Source organism: Scophthalmus maximus, chromosome 1 (assembly GCF_022379125.1).
Source record: "Scophthalmus maximus strain ysfricsl-2021 chromosome 1, ASM2237912v1, whole genome shotgun sequence".
Taxonomy (NCBI): domain Eukaryota; kingdom Metazoa; phylum Chordata; class Actinopteri; order Pleuronectiformes; family Scophthalmidae; genus Scophthalmus; species Scophthalmus maximus.
In genome coordinates, this window is record NC_061515.1 from 17,312,104 (window position 1) to 17,326,426 (window position 14,323).

The 14,323-nt window shown below is 41.0% G+C and overlaps 1 protein-coding gene across 2 annotated transcripts in view; it reads right to left on the minus strand.

Annotated features, from left to right (window-relative positions):
• Positions 1-6,790: 6,790 nt before the first annotated feature.
• Positions 6,791-14,323, minus strand: part of slc9a1a (solute carrier family 9 member A1a) — a 29,641-nt gene continuing 22,108 nt past the window's right edge. Inside the window, exons 7-13 of one of the 2 annotated variants that reach the window (XM_035623730.2) lie at positions 13,645-13,715; positions 13,046-13,222; positions 10,932-11,058; positions 10,547-10,648; positions 9,727-9,808; positions 9,387-9,443; positions 6,791-8,461 (exon numbers count right to left, since the gene is read on the minus strand). In XM_035623730.2, the coding sequence (XP_035479623.1) occupies positions 8,163-8,461; positions 9,387-9,443; positions 9,727-9,808; positions 10,547-10,648; positions 10,932-11,058; positions 13,046-13,222; positions 13,645-13,715 (915 nt within the window). In that variant the 3' untranslated portion in view covers positions 6,791-8,162. The remainder of the gene's footprint in view (positions 8,462-9,386; positions 9,444-9,726; positions 9,809-10,546; positions 10,649-10,931; positions 11,059-13,045; positions 13,223-13,644; positions 13,716-14,323) is intronic. The other variant, XM_035623735.2, reaches the window with a different exon arrangement.

Here is a 14,323-nt window from a genome sequence, read left to right on the forward strand (position 1 = left end):
AATGGTTTAATTACTTTTTTTATAAGCTGATCACGGCTTTTAAATGTGAAAATACAACATGAAATAAATTTAGTGAAGTAATTCATCTTCAAAATGTAAAAGGGAGAGTATCAGAAACTCAAAATTGAATTTAAGTACGGCACATAAACAAATGTACTCACACTCAGTTACCTTGCACCTCTGACTTCAAACATTGCCACTGCTACCTGTGCACTTTTTGCTTATTGCATTGAATATTTCTTTTGAAAAGTGATCTAATGTAGCCTGTTGCATCCCATGTCTCTCTGCGCTTATAAACAGAATAAAGCTCAGATGGGGCATCAGTGCAAACAGCATCAGCGGAACAAGAAGCTCAGCATTATTGCCCTGCTGCGGTTATATTTGTATCTTGCGTGCACGTGTGTGTGTGTGTGTGTGTGTGTGTACGTGGCCTTCAAGTGACCCGTCTGCACCAGATTCATAATGAAAAACCTTTCTTGTCGTGCAACAAAACATCATTAGCCGACACTGAAAATAAGAACGTTCCCTTGTGAGGAACGGTGTCGGAGTGGTTCTGGGCTTTTGCGTTGCTTAAACACATCAATTATCCATACATTAGAGAGGGTGTACTGTATGGGCCATGTAAATGAGAGTGAAGGCAACAGCAAACACACCATTAAGCTGATGGAATGGGACCACAGGAAAATCTGACTCCCTCCCCACTACAGCAATTAGGCGTGCCAGTATGTTTTCATGGTGCAAACCGTTCCTACGGGGAAATTAGAAGTAAAAAACTGGAAGCCTGTTCAGTGATGACAGCACTTATTGGGGCGCTGGGTCATTGTTCATGGCTACACAGCGCCACCCGCTGGTCAAGGTCTTGTATCGCAAGTAGAGCCCTGAGAACCTGGCAGTGGCTGAATTCCTTTCATCTCTCAGTCTGTTTCCCAGCCATTAAAACTGAATATGTTTTATATTCGCCGTGCACTGTGCATCCCTGAATGACACTGTAACACGCCGTCAATCACAAAAGATGGCAAATAACCACAACACCCTCTGTTCCCTCCATTCATTCAGAGGTGGCTCAGGGTCAGACTGCTACAATATTCAAGACAAACAAGCATCATTATGTGTAAAGAGCAGCGACGAGGGAGGCCCTTGTGCAAACACAACCAATTTAACCGACTCCACCGTCAAGGCAGCCTGGGTGACAGACAAAGGAAACAGGGATGTAATTACAGAGAAAAATATAAAACTAAGTAAACAAGTCTTTTGAAAAGTTTTCAGGCGTAACTCTCCACATGTGATGCACTGAGGAGGGATGGTAAATATGTAATAAGTTTATTATGTGTTTATTTCACATGGAACCAATCCCTGTTGATATTGGGCGAGAGACAGGACCCATCCTGGACAGGACGCCAGTCTAACACAGGGCTGCAATACAGAGACAAACACATTCACACATACAGGCAATTTAAAGGCTCCAATGAACCTAACCTGCATGTTTTGGGGGAAAATTTTCTCAGGAAACCCTTTCAGAAACGTGAAGAACATGCAAAGCCGGCCGTCACAGCCGGTCGTCAGGTTCCGTCCCATCTAGATGAAACCCAATAATGTTATTACTGTGCTTCACCCTGTACACTAGATAATGTACTCTGATTACTGTCAGAACCACATCAACATTCAGACATTTATGAACGGGAGAAACTTTTTCTCCTACAAGCACAGCTCAGCTGCCGTTTGCGCTCAATGTTGGTGATCTGGGGGATTTTAGCCGATTTCACTGTTGACTTCCCGTTAATGCCTTTGGGTGAGTATCAGCTGAATGTCTACAAATGCAAATACCAAAGAGGATTTTCCAGCCGACAACAATTCTAGTAATTGAGTCTCAAATTTAGACTCTTCCGAAAAAATGACTTGGCCATGCAGAGGCTCTGCTGGAAAATGATAGAATGCAACAACAGCAAACAATTAGAATAAGTGATTTCATTGTGGCTGGAGGAATATCAACCCCCACCCCCCCCCCCAAAAAAACTAAACAAAAGAAATCTTACAGGCTGAATGCAGTTTGTCAGGCCAAGCTGGTTAAGGAGCACGTGTCATTGTGATTTCCCATTTAACAGAAATGGAAGCTGAATAAAGAAACGATCTCAGCCAGAGAGAGCGGCCTCGGCGGATATCTCAAATCCTCCATGAAGACTGCACCGCCGCCAAGCTGAGTAATGACATTACGCGTAAACAAGGCGGACAGTTCATCCTGAGTTTATTAGACCCAACAAAGTATCCAATTATAAAATGTAACCCCAGATATACAAATCCAAATCATCCCTTCTACATTTGACTTTTGGGACTAATTCGCTGGCTGTTTTATTTATTTAAATTACACTCTGCAGTATTCTCCCTTCTAGCCAATATATATATATATATACACACATACATATATTTACACACACACACACACACATATACATAAATATACATATACATACATACACACATATATATATATATATATATATATATGTATATGTTGTCCCCCCTCACACAACTGCTGAGGGACATTTCAGGATATTGAGGTGTTGCGGTAAAAAGTAACTACGTACATTTTCTCAAGTGCTTCAGCTTGTCCGGTGTCATTTTGAATTACAATTACAGGAAAAATTTCAACTCATGTGAATTTATATTTCTGCCCCACTACATTGGGAGTGCCTCTATGCACTTCAGCAATATCTGACAACTACAGTTACTATTTGCAGATTTAGAGTTTACAAATGGTAAACTCTACAAGTACATTTGAAAACATCTCAAAGTGCTACCAGGTAAAGGCATCAATATTAAAAGATTCCAATATAAATAGACCGGGCATCGAACCATCAACCCTCTGGTTAGTGGACGACCCTGGACCACATGCCAAATCGAATGCATTATCTTAAAACAAGACTTCAATTGCTCATCCTCTCAACCCCTTATTTGTTAGGGAGGCTGTTGCACGTGGTTTTTGTTACATTTGGACAGAGCCAGACTAGCGGCTTTTCCTTGTCTTAATGCTAAGCTAAGCTAACTAGCTGCAGGTGGTAGTTTCATATTCACCGTACAATAATGAGTGATCAATTCCCGTCTCTAAAAAAATAATAATCTTGAACTATTCCATCAGAGCATGTACCGTCCTCAGATCATAAAGATGCTTTCATAACCACTGCTGTGTCAAATAAAAATAACATCCTTCCGAAATCAAGATACACGGACACATCAGCGCTATAAAGTAAAACTTTAATTTTGTATATATGGTTTCACCTCTGGTTGTTAGTTTTCACTGGTCATTACAGGAATGGAAATGCTGAAAGCTAAATATTCATCAGCAAGAAAGTGCACACTTATCTTTCAGATTCTTATTTGTACATCATAATAGATTTTCAATACATATATATATATTTATTCCCATGTGTATATAAAGTAAAAAAGAAAATCTTTTCATTATTGCAAAATTTAAATTTTTAAACAGCAAGTAACTGACTGACACGTAAAGTCAACAAACGCATGGAGGAAAAGAAAACAAAATATGAGGGAAATAATATCCACTCTGTCGTTGAGTCGTGGCCTTCGGGGGGGGGGGGGGGGGGGGTTAAAATCCCAGCACACAAAACCCATCCCTTTGATAAGGCCGGTCAATAAGTACATTCCTGTTCCCTGTGATGTGTGCGTTACATTAGAGCCACTTATTGCTCCGTCTAACATCAGTGTTTTGAGATAAAGGTACTGCTTTCGTTAAAGTGCTCAGTGTCATCGAGGAACACAACAGAAGGTGGATTAGGCAGATTTGGAGACTGGTGAGGTAAACGAGGGAAAAACAGTCTTTGGGTGGAGGAATAAAGACACTACAGGGTCATTATGGTGATGACGAGTGTGTGAGTGTGAGTGTCAGACTAGGATTACAGCCTTTTATAATTTTCTAATGTTCATCTGCATTCTAACTGTTCACCCTGCTGGTCCAACAGGTCAGACAGGATTTAAAGGAGACATTATGCTTTTTTGTGTTATAAATGTTTTTCGTGTATGTAAAATGTCTGCAAAGTTAAAAAGCTGACAGTCTGAGATAAAGGGAGCTCCTCTCCCTGACAGGAAACACTGCTCCTGAAACAGCTCTTTGGTAATAGTGCTGATACTTCCGTTACATGGTGACGTCACCAAGCGGTTGACCAATCACAACAGAGTGAGGTCAGCTGGCCAATCAGAGCAGACTGGGCTTCATTGGGAGGGAGCGGCCTTAAAGCGTTTCAGACAGAGGCCAAAAAGAGGAGCTGAAGGAAACTGATGTGTTTACTGAACATTAGAGGATGTAAACCTTTTCAAGTAATAACCCAAATTAGAATAATGAACCTGAATGTGAGCACAACGCGTCTCCTTTAAAGGACCATACCATCATCTTTGCATATTTTAGCCTGCGTAGTAAAAATCATGACACCAGATTACTGCTACACATTGTGTTTTTCTATCCATTAGTTAGGCTTATTCCACCATTGCGTGGCACTGGATTAGATGAACTGTAATTATTACACAACTAAAATGTACAGCTATGACCTGATGTCCACTGTGATGGAGGTGAAGTTTAAAGTCTTCAGACAGATCTGCTGTGTTGTAGGATATGAATGGAAATCAATCCGCCTACCTGGAGGGCAGGGGGGGGAAAACACAACTAAAGCTTTTGTGGCCGACTGTAATCAATGCCTTCACTTAACTTTCATGGAACTAACAATGTAATCAGGGAGCACTGAATTTGAGCTGTACTGATGACCGTTTCCAATCGTTAATTCATATTTGTAGCCAGAACCTGAACTCTAAAGTTTAAACACAAGGTGACAAATGTTTCTGGGGTGCCGTCACAGGAACAGCATGGAATAGGAAGAAACAACAACAGTAAAGCCTTAAATCCTCTGTGATCCACATGGAGTGTTACAATGCACACAAATCCCAATAAAGTACCAATTAAAAATAAACCACAAAAAAAAGACACTCAGATGTCAATGTAAAGCCCAACAAAGTCTTTGTACGATAAAGCAGTTGAACAAGTAAAGCACATGGAGCATTTTAAAGCACAGTGATGCATCACAAAGCTGGAGTGAATGCTGGTGAGGCAACAGTGTTGATGTTGTGATTCAGTCCAACACATTCAATGGAAACCACCAATGATACGACTTGAAACTCTTCACCGCTGATTAATTTGTCTTTTCATCCAGGCTGGAATCTCTAGAATTAACAACAGAAACATTCATTTGAAGAAGAAAAAAGACAAGTGATTCAAATAGAGATTTTTGTTTGGTTTGTGCATTGAGAGCAAAACAAAGGCAAAATGATACGTGTGACTTTCTGATATATGAACAGAATGAAGTAGGTTCCTCTCAAAGGCGTATGACGTCAGGTTGAGGTTTTCTGCACCAAGCATTTCTCCTCTGAGAGAATGTTTGCATTGTGGACTTTGGTATGAAAAATTAAAGTGTGAAAATAGTGGTTTTTTTCTTTCCTTTCTTCAAGTCTTTGGACTAAAATGAAGTAATTAGGGACATGGCTTCTCATTTTTAAGAATTGTTTCAATTTAAGTTTTTGGTAATGTTACGACAACACAATTTCAGAACCTTAAAGAATGTAACGCTGCGCGTATATATCATCGGGGGGGGGGGGGGGGGGGGGGGGGGGGGGGGGTAGATGGCGCCCACCTGTCCTTTAGTCATTCCAGGGTTTTTAACAACCCGTCTGTGTTTGACCTTGTCCCTGTTGACATTTTAAGCGCTCTTCTCTCGCACACACGGACATTTCCGAAAGAAATTCAATTTGGTCGTGACGGGGAAATGAGCCGCTTTAAGGTCTGACCCTCGCCGCTCTCGGCTGCAATTATCCTTTTAGAGATTGGGAGGGGAGGGAACGTGTCAAGGGCAAGGACGGGTGTAAACATGATCGACTACGGCGCAGGTGCACACGTGTGCAGACGAAATATCTTATGAATCTCGCTACAGTAACAGTAACCACAGCAAGTCCTCTTCAGTCCCCCCCACACACACTCAGCTAGGATCAGGAAGGATTCAACAGTCACGAACAGACCAAAGTAGAACATTGACTCACTTGAGCTTCTTCGTTGAGACCGTGTTTCAAAACCGAAATTTTGCTCTTTGGATTGTCTCTATGGAGAAACTACACTCTACTTTGATGGAGTGATGTGAAGTGATGATGAAATACTCATGGGTTTACTGTGGCACCGTGTGATTGGGGGAAAAAAACAAACTTTGACGTAAATTACTTCATATTCTGATTCACTGAGCAGCTGTGTAAAAAGATATGTATTCTACACTGGCTAGCGTTCACACTGTGCAACTACATACAGTGAGCCATATGCTATGTTCACACCAAATGCGAAGCAAATTTTGGTTGGCCACCGGATCATTTCTATTTACTCGCGCGAGTAAACACAACCCGAGAATATCTGTCCGTTCTCTGTCGGACGTGAACTTCAGGGATTTCACGGGAGGATCTCAGCGCTAGTTGGCTTTTCGCGACATGGCGTCACGCGTAAAGCGAAATGATGCAAACTACGCCCCTGACTTTGTATTTAATTTCAGCGCATGGAAGATTTGCGTCGCGTTCAGCGTGAACGCACAGTATTAATAAAACAGTAGACTATGTTTTCATGACTGCAAGTATTTTTACATTCTTGCTCAGGTGTGCAAAAATGTTTTGGATGTTAAAAAGATTATAATACTTCAGTTTTAAAGGGTATTCATAAATATAGGATGTTATAATTAATTTACATATTTTACACATCTATACTGCATAGAATTACTTTTTTATTTTTGTCTTGACAAAATTCTTACATGTCTTGACAAGGATTCTTACAATCCTACAAACTTGGATTGTAAGAAGGTTAGGGGGCGTGGATGGATTCCTGCACAAACAAACTTTCACTTGTCGCATCCTGTAATATCTTCGAGATTAATGAAGGACAGAAACGCTTCCCATAAAAGCCAGTAAAAAAGAAAAAAACTGAAGGAAGAAATGTTAAAGATAGTGAGCATTGAACATTTAGATCTGATATATCATAAACAACTCCTGTGGTATAAAAGTTGAAAATAGGAGAGTGAAGGTGATGGCGTTAGATGGGCACTTGTTCGTTACATCTGAGGAATCTACTCTAACAAGGGTCCTTAACGAAGGTAAATCGTAAAACATTGACACAGAAATGTGAAATGACAACAGGTTAGTCAACTTTAGACTTCGTTGGCTGACATCAAAAACATCTGTGCTGCATCGCGGCGTAACTCTTGAGTTTCCATCATACTCGCCTTCACTCCACACGTGTAGGTCAGAACTACTTTGTACAATAGTGATGAAACATTCCTCAAGACCACATGAAATCCCTCTACAGCCACAGGACAAGGCTGCGGGTCGGTGAGCACGACGATAAAGAACTGTGGTTCTTTTACACAGTGATTTGCAAAGACTCAATACATCCAGCATGGACCTACATCCCACAAACACTGGAACAAACTCTGATTACAAACAGATGTTAGTACCCCTGAAATCAAAAAAACAAATAGAAATGCACCAAGTGAAAAGATACAACATAAAATAAGGCAAAAATACTTGCAACTAGCTAAAAGTTTGAGTATCCAGCAATTTCAAGTGATGAAATGAAAGAACTCCAATTCTGTTTTTGAAAGTGAAAACTGCACTAACTAGTTTGCTTTGTTGATTACATTAAGGACGAGGACCAGTGTGTCTCTGAGGATGTAGCCTTGAAGACAAAAGAAAAGCTGTAAAATCACAAACAAAAATAAAACCAGAAAGAAAGAAAGAAGTAAAACACTAAAGTAAAAACGACATTGTCTGACACAAAAACAGTCCAGACCTTTGGTAATGCATAGTTCTGTCCTGAATGTCTGACTATTGTCTCCACCGTTTCTCAGCCAATGCTGTTCAAGTCCTGTCTACAAAAATAAAGAGCAATGACAATAACAAACTAATGGCTCTTTTTTTTTTTTTTCTTCTTCTTCTCTTTCTGCTTTTAGTTTCTGCTCTGTACAGCATTTTCAGTTTTGGCTTGTATGGTTTCTGGACCAAAGAGATAATTGAGAGCAGAGCAGTGAGGCAGCCCTGTCTCCTCTAACCAGTGATCCCTCCGTATCCACTCTGCCATATCAAGACAGGAAGGGTTCATCCTCGTCCTCGTCTGCGCTGGGACCAGGGTCACTGAGACACCTCGTCAGCTTCTGCGGATCTCTGGTTGTGTCCGCCTCGCCCGGTTTATTAGGTCCGCTGGGCCCCTGGGGAGGCTTCATCATCAGGCCCTGGTACTCCTCCTCCTCCTCCTGCTGCTGCTTGGCCCGCCTGAACTCATCCATCACATTGACGGAGTCTGGAGACTGAGGAGAGGCCAGGTCTACCTGGATGGTCGGCACGCTGTCGGACGACTGCTTCACACTGTAGGCTTGGGGGTCTGGAGGCAGGAAAGGGACACAATAGCAGCGAATTAGCTTTAATAGGACTTTAAAAAGGATCTAATATCATTCAGTCATTCCATCAGCGTACAAGAACATTAGGTGTATGTAACAGCAGGCTTTAACAGACCGTCTAAATATTTTACAATAAAACAAACAAACAAACAAACCAAAAAGCCAATTTAAGTCACATGTATGATGCAACACATGCTGAAATAATTCCACATTTAGCAAAAAGTGAAAAAGAAAAACACAAACTGAAGTATTCTAAATGTAACATGCCGTAAACAGCAGGACTCTTTTTTCTTGGCCGTAATAAATCGCCTGAATGTGTCCTTGTCAATCATGTCATGACATCCCCTCATTAGTGATGACTAGTCAGGAGACATATTATGCTTTTTCAGTTTTTTTCCTTTCCTCTAGTGTGTTATAAAGGTTTTATGTGTTTTATCTGTGGTAAAGTGAGCTCCTCTCCCCGACAGAAAACACTTCTCCTGGATCTCCTGAAACGCCTAGTCAGTAGTCCGGCCGACGGCTTGCAGCTAGGTACAGGGAGAGTGGAGGCAGACACTTCCTACATGCACTGGAAGCGGTTGACCAATCACAACATAGTTGGCCAGCTGACCAATAAGAGCAGACTGGGCTTTAAAGGGGGAACCTTAAAGAGACATGAGCTACAACCAAGCGTTTCAGACAGAGGCTGAAAGAGCTGCAGGATTGGACACTGAGTATTCTGATGTGTTTTCTGAACATTAGAGCATGTAAACCTTTTCAATAACCCAATTGAAAATGATGAACCTGAATATGAGCATAATATGTCTCCTTTAATGAATGATAACAAGGAGGATAACTGGAGCATGCATGTTAGGACTGCTGCTGGGTTATCACAACTCAAAATGAAAACCCTCTACACTCACCACATACCTGCACAGATTTTGTTCCCTCTCTGCTGCTCAGCAGGTTTGAAATCAGTATCTCTCCCTAAAATAAAAACCACACACTGGTTTACACCCCGAGCAAACATATTTCCATCAGAGGGGAAATATCTGTTGCCGCAGCTGTGAAGAGCAGCGGTGCTTCCTGCAGCGTTTATAGTTTGAGGAATGCTGCTTTAGTGAGCTTTACAAAATATAACGACTGATCCATGTGGATCCCGTCAGTGACACGGGGAATTCCTCCCATTGTGTCACGTAGTACCTGACATTAAAGTGGTGGTAGATATTGAGTGTTTGCATTTGGCTGTGGCCATGACAGATGTGTTTACCTGAGGCCAGTCGGGCTCTACACATTGTCGGGGAGTCGGGAGGAGCTGCAGGCACCGTCAGGTAGTTATTCATCTCTTTTATCTGGGAAAACACAAGGATACTGTTTGTTTATGGATTGATTCACCCTTCTTCGTGTAATGAAAATATAACTGTTGTATAATGAACTTTCCATAATAATTTTCTGTCAATATATACAAAGTTCAGAAGACAGAAAAATTATAGGAAATACATTTCCTGCCTCATTCCCTTTGTGTGGGAAGCACAGCAGCCGAACTTAAACCGTTCTCAGCCATTCCCCATTAATTAATATCTTCGAGAAACTTCCTTAGAATTATGTCTTGCCTTGATAGTCTCTGCAGAAATCCTCTTGAGGCTAAGGTGGCTAGAAGCACATTCCATTTAAACAAAACAAGAGTCTATTTTCATTATGCAATTACAAGCTGATGAAATGGAAATTTGCGGTAAGGCCACTCAACTGTGCAAACAAATCAGCTCCCGTTTGTGTCGGGAAAATTAATTTAGGAGACTGAAGGTGGACTCTTATTAGAACACAAATCATAGTTTTGGCGGAATCAATTAGCTGCTGGGGCTCGTTACGAAAGGAGAAAAGGCTGCCTCCAAAAGCTTCTTTGGTTTCTTCATTACAAAAACTTTTACTACAAACTTGTGTCATAAACCAGACTGCATTACCTGACCGTTGTAAAATGCTGTGACTTCTTCAGAAATGACTAATCAAAATATGTTTGTTTCAACTGTGCTGATTTTGTGATGTGGTGGTGATTCTTGACGTATTGCCTTCACCGAGGCTGACAATCGTACCTTCTTCTCCAGCTCAATCATCTTTTGCTTCTTGATGAGCAAGTCACCGAATCCATCCTCGTACGGATCCACCACCAGAGTGTGTCTGTTGTAGGAGCGCAGCTAAAGGAAAGGTAACAAACCTTTTAACGATGTAAATCAATAAAAATTATATTCAGTAATGTATGTATGACTTTATGTATGAGTAAAGATAATGATTTGATTCTCAAAAAAAAATATCAATACACTATAAATTAATTCGGCAGGGTTACTTTATCAGTGCAAATCAATACTGTGATCAATCAAAAATAACCTTTGAAATCGTGATATGCTTGAAATCACAATACATCTTTAGCTATTAAATAAAATCGATTTCATCATTTTTCTAATGAAGCAGCAGCGTTACCCTCTGTCGTGTCTTCTGAAGGTTACTCCTGAGGATCTTCCTGATCTCCTCCTCTCTGCCTTTAGGCAGCTGTGGCAGAGATCTCTCTGCAGACTTGGCAGGAGGAGGCTTCTTGGGCTGAATGTTCCTGAGAAACATTCAAGAAAATGTATCAGAGTTTTAAATCGCAGGCCAGTGGAAAAAAGTCGGTCATGTTTACGTTTGTGAAAGCAGATGCCTGAGAGCAAGTTTATTATGTCGTAGTCCAGCTTTGAACAGACAACGTCTTACATGAAGAGGAGCAAGAAAAATAATTTCTGTAAAACTTACATTAGTTCTTCCTGTCACTGACACCCAATTTGAACACGGTAAGTGGTTTGCTAAGTGATTTATTTTCTTTAACAGTCTGCTCTGATCTTGTCTGTCCCTGGTCTGAGTGCAGCAGAGCGGAAAGCTGCAGTGATCAAACTCTTCAACATTCCCACTTGTGTATCCAAGTGTCTCCAGCTATTGCAACATTTTAGTGAAGAGTGACTCATGTGCTTGCACTGGATATTAAGACTGACCAAGGCTTAATGAGTAAATTATCACTGACAAATGTGACATTAGTGAAAAAAAAGACAAGCAGATTGTGCTGCGATAACCAGCAACTCCTCCTCACTTAGTGGATGACAGAAAAGGGGATGATGACAGTATTTGTTTCACAACAATGCACACCCACTTTGTCTACATATTCACATGTGTATTAATATATTTTATGACTATAGATGTATACCTATTTTTATCTATTATTCATTTTAATATTTTATTTTTAGTTGGGCTGCTGTGGTCAGTCATCCACCAACCCGAATGTCGGCGGCTCGATCCCAGCTTCCCCCAGTCCGCATGCCGATGTGTCCTTGGGCAAGACACTTAACCCTTAATTGCATCTGTATGAATGCAGTGTATGAATGTGACAGAAAAAGCATGGTAAACAGCAGCGCTGTGTGAATGTGTGAATGTGATTTGTGCTTTCAAGCTCTTTGAGTGGTCAGTAAGACTAGAAAAGCTCTATATGTCTGAAGTCCAAGTCCAATCTTAAATTGTGTCAATGTAAGGACTAAGAATTTCATAGATTTAACTGTGCATATGACAATAAAAGACTCTTGACTCTATTGTTTATGTGTAAGCAGCTACAAAACACCTCACAACTGTAATACATCGGTTTATCAATGAACCTGAGACCTTCCAGTCATCAGCCGACCCTCTCTACCTCTGGATCGATGTCACAATCCCATCAGATATCAAAAATATATCCTTGAAAAGACAATTTTGATCTCTTTACCTTTAAATAATTACATTAAGGCAATCAGAGATGGCAGACTTCACCCCCATTCACGTAACGTTGCATATGGCATTTTGGAGAAAATTTGATAATTTAACATGATGTCATTATGAAGTTCGCTAGAGATTTTACACTATGAGAATTCCATCAAATTTTGTTTGTAATCTTGCATAAATTGTAATTGTGACCGTGTCCTTTTAAAAGTCAAATGTGATATATGAGCTCAGAATTGGCTCTAGTTTTGATGTGTATGGTTAGATGGTCAATAGGTCACCTGTAAATGGATTTCTGATGGAAAGGTCAAATTTGCTGAAAATTTGTGAACACTGACCTCATTTTTCTGCAAGAAGATGACAGATTGAGTTGAATTCTATGCAATTTACCTGAACGGCCTTTCCATAAACTTAACAACCGTTCCCATCTCGATAAGACCATTGGTTCATGAGATATGTAAGATAATACATTTGGGGCTATTTGGTGACCTTGCCCTTTGACCGTGGAGAACCAAAATGTATTTGCTTGCAGACAATATACATATTAACTCGTATACCAAGTTTCATAAAGATCTGTCTTTATCCGGTCCCATCTTAGTCTGTGAGTGATAGCCTAACATTGTAGATATCGACTCTGGCAGAAACACAGACACCCAAAACAACACTTCACTCTACCTTTGGGGGTTTGAAGTACAAATAAATTAAACTCAGGCACAATGAACTAAAACTCATCATAAAGCTACAGGCTACAGACTGCTTTCACATTGTGAAATATAAAAATATTCGCTTTGGCCTCCTGATGTGATCTCAACACTCACTGCATGGAAACGGTGGAGGGCACAGCAGACGGCATCTTCACTCCCCCTCCGCTCTCCACCAGCTCAATGGCCTGTTTCATCTCCATCTTGTGATAGAAGGCGATGAGCTGCGGCTCCTTGGAGCGTTCGCCCACAATCAGGCACTTCTTCACATACTTCTTGTTGAAGCGGTTCAGTCTGGTAGGGGGAGAGGAGAGACGGGTGACAACAGAGACATGAAGGTAAAGACCAGGGCACAGAGCGGGAAGGGGGTCGGACAGAGTGCAGGGGAAAAAAAAAAGATGTGGAATGAATTAATGACAGCGATTACTTCACATTTAGATCCACAGTTTATCAGTTTTCTCTACAGAGCTAGAATAATGAGCTGATTATGAGGAAAAATTTATCAATGATTAATCATTCTTTGATAGTTAACTAATAATATGAGCCACTCGCTGAGTAAAAAACAAGACCTTGCATAAAGTTTTACAGAGTCAAAGGTTTGTTTGTCATCGTTTGATATTCTATAACTGGACGATCAATCCGTAATGAAAACAATGCAGCTCTCGTGTTCTCTGGTGACCGCTAGTTGTAGCGTCAGTTCACTGTAAAATCCATACTTGTCCTTCCAGTGGTGGTGTCCATAGTGTCCACAGATGTCCTCGATTCCAGTCAGTAAGTGGTCAAGGAACTGGGGATCAGAAAGAAAACAGAAAATCATCTTTACAATCAGAACAGAGATTAAACTGTGTGTTTTGTGTGTGAAATGTCTGTATGTATGTCTGTATGCACAGTTTACCACTTGGAGGCAAAAGTGTCTTTTTCAAATGTATAAACTAACATTTATGACAAGCGATATTAAGGTTATTCGCGGTGAATACAGGGACTCTGGTACCACACGTACGCTCTGCCTCTCAGGTAAGACGACCAGCATCGTTATCAACAACAACAGGCAACATGTTTTAAAGTGGAGAGAAATCCAGCAGCGTTAGCAGCAGCAGCAGCAGGTGATTGATTGGAGAGCGGTTATTAACAGTGGCTACACGTCTGCTCAGAGAACCACAGGAACCGTTTCTATGTATCGCTCGTTTGCTGTTCAGACTGCTGCCGGCCCCGCGGGTCGCCCTGGTGTTCTGACTAAGTCTGCAGATGACAGTCTGATGGGCGTTGTTGCTATGGCAACACGTCATTAAGCAAAGCCACCGAATCTACTTCTGCTTAGTCAGAAGTGACTGATTAAGTCTGGTTAACGTTTGGATAAATGTGCAGGTGTTTTTGCAAGTTTTTTTCTTACATGAC